This window comes from Pteropus medius, unplaced genomic scaffold, assembly GCF_902729225.1.
Source record: "Pteropus medius unplaced genomic scaffold, Ma_sr-lr_union100, whole genome shotgun sequence".
NCBI classification, from domain to species: Eukaryota; Metazoa; Chordata; class Mammalia; order Chiroptera; family Pteropodidae; genus Pteropus; species Pteropus medius.
This window is the reverse complement of record NW_024344378.1, coordinates 11,046,888-11,064,330: the sequence shown is the minus strand read 5'-3', so window position 1 is coordinate 11,064,330 and position 17,443 is coordinate 11,046,888. Positions and strand designations below refer to the sequence as shown.

Here is a 17,443-nt window from a genome sequence, read left to right as displayed (position 1 = left end):
GCTTCCCTTGCAGGCTGCGGAAAGCAGTTGTGGGTTTGGAACCTGGTTCTGTCCTTCAATTTATGATCTTTGGCTTAGTCATCTCAGGCTGCTACAAAGAATTACTGCAGACTGGGGGCTTAAACAATAGGAATTGATTTCTCCGAGTCCTGGAGGCTGGAAGTCTGAGATCACTTCTGGCGAGAACCCCCTTTGGGTGGCAGACTGTCGTCTTCCTGTTGTGTCCTCATGGGGTGGAGAGAGGTAACCCTCTAAGGTCCCTTCCATAAGGGCACTAATTCCACGCAGGAGGACTCCACCCCCGTGGCCTAATCACCTCCCAAAGGCTCTTTCTCCTATTACCGCCACATTGGGGGGTAGGCTCCAACGTACGAATGTTGGGGAAACACAGACATTCAGTCTGTTGCACCTGAATAATTCTCCACTCTCAGGGGCCTAATCTATAAAATGGAAATGACAAGTCCGTAAGCTCATAAGGGCGTGGCTGAGGTCAAAGAGAGAGCTCGTTCAAAATCCCGTTAGTGGTAGAGCGTAGGCAGCCGTGTGTGGTTGAGAGTTACCTTGCTCACTGTTCTCACACCATCATCCTCGCCATTTTAACTGGGGGCTTAGTGTGAACCGGATACTGCCCTATGTGCTCTACAAACATCATCCTCGCAAGAGCCCTGGGAGTAGGAAGGCAGTTCTGCTGCTGTTCACGGTTCACGATGTGAGAAACTGAGGCCCAGCTGGCTCACAAGGGGTAGAACTGATGTGGAACCCAGAAGCACTAACCCCACAGACCATGTCGAATGTCTAAGCCACGCTGTCTCCAAGCCCCGCCCTCCCCACCCTGTGTGTGTTCTGTGGGTCCCCGAAGGACTATATCCAAGTAGGGTACCCCCACCCCCACTCCATGTCCCTGCAAGAATGAGAGGCCGAGGGCCCCTGAGGACTCCCAGTAGTAATGCCTGTGTTAGCCAGAGTCACGACAGAGTCGGGAAGGAGGGGGGTGACCATGGCATTGCAGCTTCTCTGCTAAGCTCTGACTCAGGGACCTAGGGCGGTATTTGCTTCTCTCCCTTCTGAGCCTTGCATCACATGAGTCATAGGAAGAGATCTGTTGCCACTTTCCAGAGCAGCCCACCCTGTCACCCTCTGGCGTCCCCTCATAGGAGGTGGGGGTACCTCTGAATATATTTTGATTCATAAAGCTGAACTCACATGTCCTTTTCCCTTAGGGTGACTCTGGAGGCCCTCTGACCTGTGAGAAGAATGGCACCTACTACGTCTACGGGATAGTGAGCTGGGGCCTGGAATGTGGGAAGAAGCCAGGGGTCTACACCCAAGTTACCAAATTCCTGAATTGGATCAAGGCCACCATCCAAAGGGAGTCTAGCTTCTAAGGCGTCTTCCAAACTCTAGAGCCCATCCTCCTTAGCACCCAGACAAGGAGAGGCTTCACGGGCAGCAATGGACCCCATTGGAGCCTCCAGGAGGCCATGCAGCGAAGTGTCCATGCTCTAAGCAGACAGCTGCTGCCCGGCCTGAGGAATCCTGGACCAGCATCCCTGACATTTCATCAGGCTCCCTCCAGAGTCACCCAAGAAATGATATTGTTTGCTTCCCTTCAAACAATTGTATCTTCGAGAAAAATCAGTGTTTATTGACTGCCTCCAGCTCGGACATTTGCAAATGTGGATTTCAGAATGCCCAGCGTCAATGAACATCTTTATTCCTCATCCCGAACGCTCCAGGAACACAACAGAACCAGTCATCCACTTCGAGGTATTAGATAGAAAACCAAAAATACAACATTCTCCATCTGCTTTCACAGAGCTGTTATTTAATAAAGGCTGATCAAGGGCCGAGCTGGTGTGCTGTTTGTACAGCTCACCCAAGCCGAAGCCGTCTAAGCAAGCCCGTCTCTGGTGTGCAAATTTCCTCTCCAGCTTTTCTCCCGAGAATCCTGGGTGGACACTGCTTGCTCACAACAGCAGAGCCTTCCTCCTTTTGACGTGCAGAATCTCCGTGGCATCTGGGTTCACATCCTCCCTCTGATTAGCTCCAGTCTTCGGAACCTCTGGCCCCTCCTGTAGAAATCAAACATTCCTCCCTGAGCCAGAACGGAGCCCCCACCCTGCTCCCCCAAAGATAAGCTGTCTAAGATGCCCAGGAGCATTTAAAGTGTTCACTCTCCCTTCCTTCCCCCTCTCCACACTTTCCCTCCCCCCCCAGAAAAAGGATCCTCAAGGAAAGAATGAGAAGCAAAGCCAATCTCTCATTTAGATGTGGCATCTTTCTTCTGAACAAAGTAGGGTTCAAAACGCAGACTGCTGTAGCCAGCAAGTCCCTGACCTTTTCCGAGAGTGTAATGAGCAGGCAGGCAGCCCCAGGATTGATGCAACCCTGGCAGGTTCGTCCCTGCCGAACTAATGGCTGTGACTTCAGAGAAAACCCTGCAGGAAGTTTAACCCGGGTGTCATCTGCCTGGTCATCTCAGACCCAGGAAATTAGGTACCTTGCTCGAGCTGCCTTTCACACTTCTTTAGAGCCACCTGATCTTTGGCCAAAAATAAAGTTTGCAAAGGAACAATGAGTTTGCCTCTCCTCATGTCCCCGTGAGCCGAGGCGGGTTTGCAGCTTGCTACTTACGCAAGCGCCCTGGAGACCCCGGCTCCTCGCGTTGGCCAGTTCTGCAGCCCGCCGAGCCATTTCCACTTTGTAGGAACCAGGAGGGGTCCAGCCAATACCTCTGGTCAGGTTCAAGTCTGATTTGTACTTGACCTTGGGGGATGGGGGGAAGCAAGAGGGATATGTCAGCAGGGTCGGGGGTAATTTGGCCACAGGATGCACAGGCTTAAAGGTGGCTGCAATATGGAGAATGTGTTGTTAGAAAAGCCAGGAAAAGTGGAACAACTCACCTTAGCCAAGAGCCCCCTGACACTGAAGACCCAGTGTGCTGTGAACTAGGCCAGCATGTCACTCACTATCCCTTGCATCTTTCCCTTCAAGTGAGGGCAACAGCAATGGGGGTGGTGGGTGGGGAGACCTGGCTCCAGTCTGAGCTCCTACCTTAACTAGCTCTGTGGCTTTGGTTATTCCCCTTCTTTGGGCTTCAGTTTCCTCCCAGAGAGAAAAGTCTAGGGCTGGGTGAAGGAACTACTAAAATCCCTTGGAAAGTGTGGCATAGCAATCAAGAGCGTGGGCTCACACATCAAATCAGATGGGGTTCATATCCCAGGTCTGCCACTCATTGGCTGTGTGACCTTGAGAAAGTTACTTAACCTTTCTAAGCCTCATGTTCTTCATCTGTAAAATGGGGCAATAATGGGGTTGTTGTGAGGGCCACATGGCAGGCACCATGCTTGGAAAGCATTTGGCACAGAGCCTGGCCCACAGCAAGAACTTCATAAATAGCAGGTATTGTTATTATTTCTTCTAAAACTAAAGTGTTAAGTGTCCTGGATCCTCTCTCAGCCTGGGTCCTCCCAGAAGTGACATGAATGTGGAATGATGACCATCTCCTTTGAAGAGGCACCAAAGGGCCTCGGCCAGGCAAGTGAGGGCAGCTTACATCACTCTGCAGCTGGTGGGCCTTCTGAGCATGCTTCAGGCCCAGCTGCTCCGGGTCGCAGGTGGGCTGGGGCAGAGGTTGCCTGTAGCACACGTCGCTGGCCAGCTGCTGGCTCCTCTTGGCCTGGAGAAAGCCAGGCTGGTCTGCACGGCTGTGGAACTGGGACCGACTCTTAGCAAAGTCCTTCCTGTACTCATTGTCACTCTGGAGTTTGCCAACGCTGAGGAAATGTCTCATCCTTGGGTCGTCGTCGATGCTGCGGAACCCGATCTGCAGGCCTCGGTCCCTCAGGAAGGCCTCTTTGTACCGGAACTGCAGGTCAGAAGAGCAGAGATGGGTCAGGGTGCCCACCTCTCCCCCTGGAGCCAGCCTACAGATGCTCAGCAGGACGTTCAACAATGCGTTAAGGGCACAGCTCTGGATTCAAGTAGACCTGGCATTTGTATCTCCCTCTGCTACCTTCCAGCAGTGTGAGTCTCTCTGAGCCTCAGTTTCCCCACCTGATAAAACTGGATAATGAACCTCCACCCCACTGAGACGATTCAGTGAGATGGGGGGTTAGCTTCATGGCTGGCACTGAGTGGTGGCTACTGGTATTATTGCTGCTGTAACTCATAATCCAACAGGAAGGGAAGTATGCCCATTCTTTCAGCAGCCGCTGTTCCTTTGATTCTTTTCAGCTTTCAGGAACCCAGTCCAGTGCACCCCAAACCCTTGATAGTGAAGAAATGGATTCACTTTGTTTTGCTTTTTAAACTTCTGATCCATTAAAATCCAATATGTGACCTTACTGCATGGAACTGGTACGTAGTAGTACCACATGCATTTGAAAACACCCAGCTGGCCTCCCCACTGTTCAATGAGATAAATGCACTGGTCACATGCTTGGATGTCACAATGTCCAACTGCTAAAAATGTTTCCAAGTGCTTGCTCTTGATTTCTGTACTCATTTCATTGTGGACCAGTAACAAGCCATTTGTGAATGCTCACAGAGCTAGTCAAAGATGCCTTCCGCTTCCATAATAACAGCTACCATGTGTTGAACATCTGCTATGTGCATGACACTGAAAACCATTTTTTTTTTCATTCCTACTTCAATCCTGGGAGATAAGTATTAGATCCTTATCTCATAGATGTAGAAATTTGAGTTCAGAGAATTTAAGCAACTTGCCCAAGACCTCAGAGCCAATTCCTAAGTCGACAGAGCCACAATCTGAACTCAAGTCAATCTAGGGGAAAAACCCAAACTATTTCTACCCTTTCACACTGCAGTTCAGCTAAAAGAGTCCATTATTAAAGATCAACAAATCAATATCATGTTAATTGACATCTAGATACACATAAATCAGCTTCTGAGAGTGACTCTTTTAAAAGAAAGGCAGCAGAAATAACAACCTTCCCCAATTCCATATTTCTGGCTAAGAGTCTAGAAAAGAAAATCTATTTTTTTCTTTCATCTGAGACACTTGTTAAGTTTTGGTTCCTGGTGATTTGCCTTTCAACAGAAGTGGGGAAACCAGAGTAAAACCTATCGGTCATAGAAGGAGAGAGTGCACGATCTCTTACGTCACTGGCGATCTCCCTGGACGCCCGGGCAGTCTGGAATGGGATGGCATCTAACCGGAAGTCATAGCCACCAGCCCGGGTCTGTTCCCAAGAGTTTCTGTAGACTTTCTAGATAAGGAAAACAAAGAAATGAGTGAGCAGGGATTCACCCCATGTCTGCCATGTTCTTGGATCTCAGTGGGAGCAGTTCCTAAACCCTCTGCTTGGTTGGTCCCCAGAATGGCAGGACCCACGGCCCCGCGTCCATCCTGGGGACCTTCCCAGCTTTGGGATCGGTGGGGCTGGCCACCAAGGGTTTCAGCTGTAAGCCCAATCTGAGCATCACGCCTTGCTCTGGTGGGTTTTGGGGTCTGCGGGTCTGACCCAATTGCCACATCCCGTTGGTATCTGAGGCCCCCGCCCCACGCCGCTCCTTCCTGTGTTTGCATTTACTTCCAGTGTCTCAGGTTGGCAGCTTCTAGATGCCAGACCTCAAAGTTCATAAGCTCTGTTTCTTCCCACACACTTAAAGTACTATTCCTTGGGTCCTGGTCCCCATGTGTTCGTTAGCTCCACTGACTTCCTGGGGGACCCTTGGCTACCATCAATGCCGTGTTACCCCATCACTAGGAACCACGCTGCATCCCATATGCACCCCTGGTGCCTGCGCCGAGTGAGAGAAGAGCCTTCATCTAAATTAAATTGAACGTCAAGAACCTGACCGACTTCCTGACCCACGTATTTCACATCTTCCGCTTTCACTTTTTTCTCTTTTCAAGTTGTTCTCACACACCCTCTGGGAGTCTGTAATCACATCCTCTTAGTCCTCAGGCAGACCCACATACCGACAGAGGCATCAAAATCTCCCATGCCTTTATGTAGCTAATTTTTTTTTTTTTCCTAGATAATGGAATGGCTCCATGAAAGGAGTCATCTGGAGGTCCCACTGGAGGATCTGTCCTTTATTCAGCCACAGAGAAGGGAGACAGCAGGAGAAGCACATCACCAGCAGATGACAAAGTGACAGCCCTAGATCACGTTGGTTGCTTGCTCTTTCAGTGAGACATAGCAGGTCAGGGCGCCCGTAAGAACCTCAGTTTTGTCACTTGGAAAGAGAGGTCAAGGCTAGGGCTCTGTTCTACAGAGGACTGGGTGGGGGGAATTAAGCAAAGTAGCAGTGGCAGATAAAAATATAAAAGCTCAACCCACCCTACAACTAACTGGGCCTGAAACTAGAAGGGATCACAAAGTGCTTGGGCCGAGCAAGGTAGATCTTGTCATTTTCGTGTCCTGCTGTCCCCCTCACCTGTATCTCCAACATCCAACGCCAGGAACCAGAAGCCAAATATCTACTATGTTCAAGGGCCTTAAAATACAGAACCAATAATCACTGGGGTAATGACCTACTCGATGAATCTTAAACAGGGCCCAAATGATTAGATTTACTAGTCACTGTTGAGTTTAGCAGGCAAGACTGAGAGCCATCTAGAAGGGGAGGAGCATTCAGAAAACGAGAGATCGACCATCCCCTTTAGCACTGTGCTTCCTGTTTTGGGGATCCACAAACACTAGAGTAGCAAATAGAGTCAATCCCTTATCATTCTCTGGAGATCAGAGACCGTCATTGCCTTCCTAATAAGAGCCTCCACACCAGATCTGGACGAGACGATGATGCCAAACTTTACACAGCATCAGACTCCAATGTCACCCCAATTCGGTGTTCAATGTGCCCCAGCTTCCAAGTCTCTTTAGCTGAGAGTCAACCAGAGAGCGTGGCCCAAATTGGGGTTCTCGCCAAGGCACTGGCTCCCTTTATCTTGGTCACTTCTCCCTGTATACTATTTGCTTGATTGTCATCACTTCCTCCCTGAGTTTTTTATTCTGTTGAGGTTTTTGCCTTGCCACTGGGAGCCTTTAGATTCCGCAGGCTCTTTGATTTGGAACCCTGGGCATTCCTCTTCTTTATCACAGTGGGCACAGTTTTGTCCTCATCCTCACACATTAGAGTCATTTGATTTTTAGTTATTTCGGCTGCCTTACACATCTCAATGGCTTTCTTTGCCCAGGAAGGTCACTTTCCCTCCACATCCTTCTCACGCAGCACTTGATCCAATCATGCCTATTCTCCACGCCCCTGAAGAAGTGCTCTTTCAAAAGAGGTTCATGAGTTCTCCATGTCCGCATGCCCTGGTGGCTAATTTCAGCTCCAGGACTCTACAGACTGGCGTCCCTCGTGAGAGGAAAGATGCTTCTGTCACCAGCCCGGAATGGCTGCCCTCCTTAAGCTGGGCCCCAGTTTTATCTCAGTTTCCAGGGCTGTGTGGGCATCCAATAGTTTCTCACATGGAGGCCTGGCCTTCCCCCATGCTCGAACCATTAATGAGACGGATGTTTTGTCCGAGTTCTGCCAAGGGGGAGGTCCCGCTTCCCCAGACGGAGGTCAGCCCACTAGAGCTGCTGTTCTAAAATTATCCGTCGCTCATCTCTCAAAAGCCTCGAATGGTCATAATAACTCATATTTACAAAGCACCATCGCATTCACCGCGTGGGATCCCACAGGGCTTTACAAACGCAACAAACTAATACACACGCTAACTAGAAGGCGCCTCTCGCCAACCCCTGCGAGGCAGCCACCTCTGGGGTGAACGGTAGCAGCTGTTGATCTGCATGGAGCCCCAGGACACAATGGCCAGGCCAGGGAGGGAAGAATGGCGGGCTCTGGGAGGCCCCACGCAGCCCCAGGCTGACACACTCAGCCTGTGTTATTCTGATCTGACAGTGTCTTTTGATCCCGCCGCCCGCGCTACCTGTTATCCCAGGATCACAGCTTTGCTGGCCGAGCTGCCGCCTATTCTATTACAACCAGGGGCCTCCAAACCCTGCTAACAACGAGCCTGGGTTTAGGAAACAGTGTCTTGGTTATGCATGCAAAGGGCACACACCCAAGGGAAACCGAAGTGTTGGAGGCCACAGCCCAAAGCACAAAGGAGCAAATTGTATTTGGACCTGATGGGCCACGATGGCAGCGTCCTTCCAAACTATGGGTGAGAGAGAGCCACTCTGAATGGCTAAGGAGGAGTGTTCCAGAAACAAACAGAGCATCTACACCTGCCAGGCCAGGGCCACCCTTGTGAGTGTAACCCAGCGCCCCACTGAGCTCTCTGCAGCTGTGTCCACAACCAGAAGGAACCACAGACATCAGCAGCCCAGCTCCACCCTCATCTCACAGTTGAGGAAACTGAGGCCCAGCAAGCAAAGTGACTCAAAATCACACATGCGGTTTGTACCACTCGCTGTCTCCAGTGTTCTTTCTGTTCCAACTTCTACTTCCCAAGACGTTTTTTTATCAACAAATAATATCCAGTTTGGGCACAGATAATCTGACAGGAACAGGCACATCCGATGAACTGCTGGTTCACTTACGTCACTCAGATGCAGGGCATTGAGGCGGGCTCTGGTGAAATCGGGGTGGTCGGGGATCAGGGTGTATCTGTGCAGGGATTCCGCGTCCCCCGACCTGTACAGGCGCTGCGGGTAAGACAGACTCACAGTCAATGGAGAACTACGCTCGCTGAAAGCACAGGCGAGGAGCAGGCTGATCCCTTTCCTGCCCCTTCCTCTCTACTGCCCACCTGGCCCACAGGAGCAGAGCCCAGCCTGCATGTGCAGAGCATCCCTCCAGAGCCCACCATCTGATGGAGGGCCCACGTGGCCAGAGCCAGGTTGGGTGCTGCTTCTAAGTAGATCCTGTTTAAAATATTCATCAAGATCTGCTCCAAATGGGCCACAAATCAAGCTCCTGATTGGCCATACTTGTGTGCTTTACAAACAGTATAAGGAGTGTGGATACTTCAGGGAATCTTTGCAACTGAGCAGTGTTCAAGTTTTTTACTAGTAACGAGATGCCTAAATGCCTTTGTTATTTATCATTAAGAAGATACAACAGCTAATTAGTCTTTTTAAATAAAATACCTTAATACATATTCAGAAAATTAAAGTTTTTGAAGTCCACCTGGGTCCCAGGAAGACACAATTTTAAAACTCGAGCTTTAACTTAGTTGCTATTTTCAGAGCAGTGATCTAAGAATTGCAGACACTTTTAGGAAGCATGTGAGTCTCATCTATTTTTAGAGAGGAAAGTTTAATATTTAATATTGCAATCCTTTCTCAAATTCAGTTTGGGCTCTCTAAATGTGAACTGGTCGGCACAGAATTTGGACTCTGTGTGAAGATGGTCAGCTTTGTCATTGTGTGTGTGCAGAGATAAATCCTTTGACAATTCCAGAGGAAAAAATATTTAACTTCCTATTCTTTGAAATAAATACAGGAGAGAGGAAATGGGGCTAAGTCATACAGAGAGTAAAGCAGAAAGAAGCTTTTAATATAGCTGTTCTTTTTTTTTTTCTCTAACTGGGTTATGTTAAGCTTAAAATTCCATTACCATCTATCAACAATTAAGATGTATTTGATCTAGTGTCTGGGAAAGGGTTGTCAGTAATATCTGCTATTGTTATTATTATGAATCAAGCCATAATAAGAGGCATTTATTGAGTACTTACTATGTCCCAGATACATGCTAAAAGTCAGCGTTTTTATTCATTTAATCCTCACTTAATTCACTTAATCTTTTGAAATGGTTGTGATCCTTACCCTCCTTTCCAACAAGAGGACAGAGATTAGAAGCGATTAAGTTACTGGCTCAAGACCGCCCAGGTAGTAGACAGAAGGTGTGCACTCACGTCTATCCTAATCGGAGCCCAGGTCCTTAAGCATTGACCACTGAGTAGCTCTACTTGCTACCGTGTGCCTGGGATGAGTGACGAGAAAACACCCACCTCACTGCAGTGCATGTAGCTGTTCTTGGCATGAACAAGGTCCGGAGAGTCAACCACCGAGGTGAACTTGATACTGTCTGGTTTTTTACGGTATTTGGTCTGGAAGAGGAAGACAAAGGTTCCTACAAAACAGTCGAACGCTGTGTATCTTTTTGGATGCAGCTGCACTCCACCTACTTAGTACCGAATATGACAATGACATTATTGGAAAACGAGTCTCTCTTCTTGGTGGGCACGTAACAAGAATACAGAAGAAATCCAAGTTGCCTCTGGGATAAGGAACATTCTGTATGTTTTTACTCTCCTGAAAAAAAAAAAAAGCGGGGGGAGGGGAGGGCTGCAAAATACCAGATCTCGTCACGAGGAATTCAGAAGCGGGCAGGATTCAGCATCAGTGTGGCCCTGCCAGGACTCTGTCCAAGCAAGTTCTGTTTTTAAGAAACTGACGAAGACAGCGCCACCCTCGAGAGAATCCCAGGGCGAGAACCCCCCGGCCAACAATACTATGGGAGTTCAGTTAATCAGTTAATGTAAGTATCACTGTGCAACGTTTAACCCATCTGGAATCAGAGAACCCCTGGACACCGGACATTCTGAGTAAATTCAGTAAGTGGGTAGCAAAGACTGAGCCCCACCCCCATGAAAATAATGAGTGTAGATCATAAATGTACATAACGTATCTACTGAGAACCTTCTAAAGCTTCTTCTTCCATCTTTCACTGCCCAATCTGGAACCTGTCTTTCGCTCCTCAGCAAGTGAATTCATTTCAAGAGAAATCTTGTTCCATTTTGGGATTTGATTAATGACTCCCCAAAAAACACTGGGAAGCCAGTGGCCATTGGGGCCCTCTTGGGACCTCCACCCCCGAAGCAGATTCAGAAGGCAATGAGTGCTAGGTTGCATTAGTGGTCGAGCTAGTTTGATGGTACCTCACTGATGAGTTCTCCAGCTTTCCTGGCACTCTCTATCTGCGGGGAACTCAGCGCCGGCCATCCTGTCCCTTTCATGCCCATCAGGTCTGACCTGTAGCGCAACTGCAGGAAGAAAAGCATTGGCTTTTATCAGGAGAGTGTCTAAGCCATTGGGGCATTTGTAATAACATTCCATCACGACATTTCAACATCTCCATTTGGAGCGCATTCTGCGTGTTATTACGTCGAATCGTTTGAATTTGTGCATTCTGCCAGGAATTAAATAATGGAGCATAGGTAAGATTCGAGAAGGCCACACCAGTGAACTGGCAGGACCGGAAGCGGAGGGGAATGACCCTGACCCGTGCGAATGACCACTTATAGGAGGAGCTGAGATGTGCCCAAGCCCAAGCACATCCGGGCAGTGAGGTGACTGACCGGCCCCTGAAATCGAAACATTGACACATGCTCAGTTGATAAAAGTGCTCTGAGCTCTGGATCAGACCTGTTCTGACTCAGAGCAAATCACTTTACCGAAATGTGACTCAGTTCCTCTCTGTGATGCCTGCAGGTCACAGCCACCGTGTTCTTATGAAAACACCTGAGGAGCCCTCGGGCAGAAGCCACTGTATACGTTGGATTTTTTTTCCCCTTGTGGTAGGGAGTGAGGGTGGGGAGGACAATTCTAGCAGGACTCTAAAAACTAGAATAAACTTAGATACAACCAGCTAATAAATAGTGTGTAAGCCATTTTAATCTTTCTGTGCCTCAGTTTACCCCCTCCCACTGTTACTCGTGATTTGCTCACATTGCAAAAATGGGCTAAGCCTTATCCATTTTTCTCATTTTAAGGGCTCAGAGGATGAAAAACTACATCATTCGTAGGAGAAAATCGTAAGCGTTGCTTAAAGACAACGGTCTAATTAGGTGATCTCCCGAAACCTCAGATCTCATCACCGTTCCTTTCTCTGCCCACCGTTACCTACAATGAGGCAGTCGCAGGAACGCGTTCCTACTTCTTTATGGAAATTAGGCATTTTTAAAGGTAGAAAAAGACTCTCCAAGGAAATCTAAAATTTGGACCTAAACGAAGTTGATAGCATTTCTCTAATTTAGATATAAGCTCTGCTGTAACGCCAAATATCACTCCAGAAATCAGCCTTTCGGCCTTTTTAGTTGTCTTTCATTTCAGGATTCACAGCGTTCCTCACAGCTGGCCTCAAAGAGGGCCCGTTTCTGATCTACTGTCTGCTGGTTAATGCCCTGTGCAAATTCAACTCTGCTTTCCAACTGGTGCAGGGAGACATCAGTCGGGTTCAGGAGCAGGTTTCAAAACCCCATGTCAGTAAGATGGCTTTTTAGACCGCGATCTTTCAGTCTACACCGGCAAAGCTTTTGCCTTCCACTCTGATAAAGAACAGAGAAAATTGGATAAATTTCTAAGTTAGAGAGAATAATCCTACAGGGCCTCTTCACAGCCGGGCCTTGCTCCTTTCATAATCGAGATGAAGTGGGGAACGCTCTTTCAACTCGTCTTTTGTTGAGCTGAGCAGTACAATCGCAGGTAAGTCAGAAAGCAAGATACGGGTTCCCCAAAGATCTGACTGCGCCTCAGACTCTCTTATAAATGGATTGTCTATTGATATTTCAGCTCCCAGCCCAGCTTTGACTATTCACACAGACCCTAAAAACAACATGCCTGCCCCAGACTTCACGATAAAAGAGGGGGAGGGAGGAAGGGAGTTGAGAAGGAGCAGCTGCTAGAAGATGGTTTCCAAGAAGGATTCTAAGATGATAAGAGACCTTCTCAAGCTGCCCAGCCGAATCTGGCATCCCCAGGTGGCAGCCTTGCTGACTTCCCTTGTACATATGAAGGCCTGGAAGCCACCTGCAGATTCGCATTTGGGGTTTCCTGGCACCCCCGTTTTGGAGCACCGTGTTACAAATGCACAAGCTGTAGGTCTCAGTCGCTGATTTCTAACAGGAATGATGCGAACAGTTGCACCCAAGAGGTGGCCAGGGGAAGGGTATATTTGTCAGAGTAATAAGGATCATTGTAATCACTACCTTGCATAGGGTGTATGCTGCTTTAGACTCATTAATTCATTCTGTTCACACACTGTCCTGCGAGGGAAGGGTTCTTATTCCCATCCACAGGACGATTTTGGTGTTCAAATGATTGTTCAGATCCTTAGAAGAGCCACTAGGAGCTGTCCTCTGGACATGACGCTCTGGTCTTGAAGACAGCCCTCAGGAGCCAGGGCACCTGGGTTCCTAATCCAGCCACCTGGGGGAGCCAAGGAGCCAAGGCCAGAGTCCAGAAATAAGAGCTCGGCTTTGCCTCTTCTTACTGCCTCATTGTATGGTCTTGAGCAAGTCATTTCCCTGCCAGCTTGTGACGCTGGGTAAAACTCACTCGAGATTATAGGTGTATCAGTTGCTGCATCTGTAAAAATGGGCATAATACTAGTACCTATCTAGACATTAGAGATAGTTGGTGCAAAATATTTAAACAAATGCCTGGCCCAGAATAAGTGTTCCACATATCGTGGGGTCTACTGTTCACAGCATCTTTGAATCCGGACACCCAAATGAATAAGCTTGAAGTTTATATAACAATGCATGAAACATAAAATGGAACTTTAAAAATAAGCAATAACTTCCCCAAATTTTAATGCATATCCCATTTTGTAAAATGGTAGCCTAACATTGCCAACTACCATTTCTTGGGAAAGAGTCTTCTTTTTAGACTGTTTTTCCTACCCTGTTCTTTTAATGTTAAAATTATCTTTCTTTTCAGAAGTAACAGAGCTATAAATGGTATCTTGGGGTAGTGTTTAGTTTTTGTTTTTGTTTTTGTTTTTTCTTTTTCCTTACTTGGTAAAATAAAAACCTGACATTATGTTGATGCCACCATTTTACAAACATTGACCAACGAAGCCTGAAATCGGAAATTACCAATCAAATGGAAACTCTGTCCTTTTCCCATGGAGAGATGGAGGCTTAGAAAGTACAGATACTGCTGAAGGACACGCAGCCAGGAAGTGGCAAAGCTGGGCTTCTAAAGCACATCTTCGGGCTCCCAGCTGGGGTCCTCTCACCTCTCCCAAGTGGCCTCTGTATCTTCATCAGAGGCCTGTCCGGTCTCAGAAGGATGCTCTCCTCCGCGGAGCAAGCCACTGACAAGAGCTCCCAAGCCATCCTACAAGCTATTCCTGGGGGCTGCAGGATGGCCTTCTCTCTAGTGGAAGGCCTTTCTAAGATGAAGTTAGATGTGCTTCAGTAACCACGTCCCCTGTGTGAGGCCCAATGAACTCACCCTGCTCCATGCTGGACTTGATAGTGATTAATGCGATACTGCCGTTCCAGAAAATTGTAACAATAATTAGGTGACAATTAAATTCATTCAATCATTCTGTCATACTTAATCATCGATTATGTGTTTATAAACTCTGCCTCTGCCTTAACTAAAGCAAGAGCAATCACAGCTTGAGGGAGACCAGACCAGAAGGCGTGGTGTAGAGACCATACCCAAAATAGCCAGAACTGACTGGCATGTTTCTATGGACCAGGCGCTGAGTGCTTCATAGAGACCAGTTATCAACAGAGATTCTCAATCGGGCACAATTTTTGTCCCCCAGGGTACATTTGGCAATATTTTAAGACATTTTTGATTGTCGCTCTGGGGTAGAAGAGGTGCGATTGGTATCTCGTGGGTAGAGGTCAGGAAGCTGCTAGATGTAAGAAAGGCCCCAGGACAAGGAATTATCCAGCCCCAAAGGTCAACAGTGCCAGAGCTGAGAAATCCCGATATGGATGTGACCACCCTCCCATGGGTTATGTTCTAGAACGAGAGCACCTTCCTCGGGGCACGCCATGGGGCCCAGACGGGTGATGCGTGCGAAGCCAGTAAGAGCTGACCACAGCCACGTGATCTTCACCATGTCCCAGCGGAGCAAAACAAGCCTTGGCGGGGACATGGGACTGACTTCTGAAGACGCTGACTCCAGAGCCTTCCACGGTGACATGGGCCAGGCTGGCGCTACCCACCGCCCTGTTTGGAAGCATGGATTGCCTGCACTGAGCTCCCTGAGGAAGAGCAGCCTGGTTAAAAGCGTGGGTTCTGGAGCCAGTGTTGCCCCAGCACCTCTAACAAGGCCTCATCTTCAAAACAGGAGTAATGACTGTCCCCACTTCGCAGTGCTGTTGTGAGGGTGACAGCGATGGCAAGCAGCCAGTATAGATCCGCTACGGTTAAAATTGCTCTACTGTCATCACTATCACCCCTACCATCCGCGGTCGAGCCCCTCTTCTCTCTCGGGCCCCATCCCCTGCAACATCCTCCTCGCTGACTCACGTGCTTCCCTCTGGCCCCAAATACGCGGAAGCTGCCTCTGCTCTGGGCCTTGGCCTTTGAATGTGCTATTCTGCTTGCTGGAGTGCTCTATCCCCTTCCAGCATCTCCTTCGGTCTTTGCTCGGATGTCTCCTTTTCAATGGGAACTACCGTGACCACCCCTTTTAAATTGCACGTGTACAGGTAGACACACACATTCGCACCCTCCTACCCCACTGCCCTGCTTTGTTTGTCTCTGTAGCAGGTACCACCATCCGACACACTAAATATTTTACTTATTATGTTTTATCTCCCTCTCCTATAATGGAAGCTCCACGAGCACAGTTTTCTGGCTCTTTTGTTGACCGCTGTATCCTCAGCACCTAGACTAAGGCATGGTACCTGGTGGGTGCTCAATAAACTCCTGCCAAATGATCAATTGAATAAGTCCAACCTAGATTACATAGACGGAGCAAGTCATCCAGGCGTGGCGGGAGGAGGAAGGTCGGGGGCAGGTGTGTGATCCATAAGGCTCCACCTACCTCGCTCTGCAGGGCGTGAGCTTTCTTGGCCCAGGCCATTTTCAGGTCCTCAGGTAGCGCCGTGAACTCGTGGCACTGCGTCCTGTAGTCATGGTCACTGGCCAGGGCCTGGGCCTTCCTGGCGTGGACCAGGTGCACCATGTCCAAGGGCAGGTGGCACTGGGCTTGGCTGTCCACCGCCTCCCTCCTGTACTGATGCTCGCTCTGCAGCTGGCCCATCCGCCGGCAGTGCCGGAGCCGGGGGTCATCGTCCACGCCCCGGACCCCAATCAGCCTCCCTCGCTCCTTCACAAAGTCATGTCTGTAGAGAAACTAAAAGGGGAGGATCAGCCGGTCAGTAGCCGACATCAGTCTTGCTAAATTCTATTTGTGCATTTCCATCGTAGACCCTAGAAAAATCACCTGTTCTTACACTAGGAGGTAATGATTATAATAAAAAACATAGTGAGGTTGGCATACTTCCTCCCTGAGGGATGAACAATTAAAACATCCCCCATTCCTCTTTTCTAATTATAACCAGATCCTCAGAACCAAAATAAGGGCCCTACTCCCCTTACATGTCCGGTGGCCAAAAGGAATTTATCAAAAACGCGTAAAAGAGAAACGTGGGCTTTATCTATTCGCGCATGGCAAAACATTCAGCCCAAAAGACAGGATCCATTTATTTGAAGTCCACATTTTCTGTGATTTGTTTGTGGGAAAGAGAAAGTCACCTTCACGTCCCAAAGCTATGGACACTATGGACAGAGTGGCTGAAACACAGCTGGCAAATCTTAACGCCAACATGCGAAACTACAGAGAGCCAGGAGGGGGATGTGTTAGGGCTGTATTACAATTTCTACTGTGAGGCCTCTTTCTAATTCTGGGTGGAGTTAGAAAACAGGCTGTTCACACGTTACAGGGGGCGGTTGCCTAGACATCGCAATTAGACAGAAATAGTAATCTCCTTCCTGCCGGAGACCTTTGCCTGAATTTAGCTTCTCATTAACAAAAGCTTTCTTTCTCTCCCTCCATCAAAGAATCTCATTCATAACTAATATATTCTGCAGGTGACATCCTGTCTCACATGGTGATAGATTTGCTTTAATTCGGAAAATCAGCCGTAGACATCGTTTTACATGAAGTTAACAGAAATTAGGCAAGATGGAAGGTCATATCATTCAACTCACATCACTGGCTATATCTCCAGAGACCCGAGCAGCCTGGAAGGGGAGAGCGTCTATTGTCAGCTTGTAGCCTTGAGCACGGAGATTACGCCCAGACTCCTTGTATTTTGCCTACAGTAGGAACACATGTAGACCTTCTTTTAAAAAAAAATTACATGAATCAACGAACAAAGGCTACTCCTTTCACTCGTACTACAATGTTCTGGAATCAATTTCTGACAAGCAAAAGCTTTTTATTTTGTGAAGAAAATCTCATTAGCACACACGCCGTACTGGGCTCTGACACGTATATACGCAACACATTTGTGAAAAGGTATATTTAATGTGAGCATCTAAATGACACATTTTTTTTTTTTAAAGTTTCTGTGAATGCCAGAAGGGTCACTGTTAGATCACATCATAGACACAGACACACGTGGCTTTGGAGCATGCTTGAACTTCAGCAACAAGAAAGGCTTACATCACTCAAATTGGCCGCATTTGTTTTCGCTCGGACAAACTCAGGCAGACCCAGAGTCATTGTGTACTGGTGCTTTGCATCCTCCCCGGCT

The 17,443-nt window shown here is 48.2% G+C and overlaps 2 protein-coding genes across 2 annotated transcripts in view; one reads left to right on the top strand and one right to left on the bottom strand.

Moving 5' to 3' along the window:
- The window catches only part of HABP2 (hyaluronan binding protein 2), a 33,109-nt gene extending 30,534 nt beyond the window's left edge, over positions 1 to 2,575 (top strand). Inside the window, exon 13 of the mRNA XM_039871164.1 lies at positions 1,221 to 2,575. Coding sequence (XP_039727098.1) covers positions 1,221 to 1,385 — 165 coding nt within the window. The 3' untranslated portion in view covers positions 1,386 to 2,575. The remainder of the gene's footprint in view (positions 1 to 1,220) is intronic.
- NRAP (nebulin related anchoring protein) overlaps positions 1,951 to 17,443 on the bottom strand; it is a 72,869-nt gene continuing 57,376 nt past the window's right edge. The window contains exons 34-43 of the mRNA XM_039870897.1: positions 17,353 to 17,441; positions 16,896 to 17,003; positions 15,727 to 16,038; positions 10,868 to 10,972; positions 9,938 to 10,036; positions 8,526 to 8,630; positions 5,124 to 5,231; positions 3,557 to 3,868; positions 2,635 to 2,766; positions 1,951 to 2,072 (exon numbers count right to left, since the gene is read on the bottom strand). Of these exons, the coding sequence (XP_039726831.1) occupies positions 1,968 to 2,072; positions 2,635 to 2,766; positions 3,557 to 3,868; positions 5,124 to 5,231; positions 8,526 to 8,630; positions 9,938 to 10,036; positions 10,868 to 10,972; positions 15,727 to 16,038; positions 16,896 to 17,003; positions 17,353 to 17,441 (1,475 nt within the window). The 3' untranslated portion in view covers positions 1,951 to 1,967. The remainder of the gene's footprint in view (positions 2,073 to 2,634; positions 2,767 to 3,556; positions 3,869 to 5,123; positions 5,232 to 8,525; positions 8,631 to 9,937; positions 10,037 to 10,867; positions 10,973 to 15,726; positions 16,039 to 16,895; positions 17,004 to 17,352; positions 17,442 to 17,443) is intronic.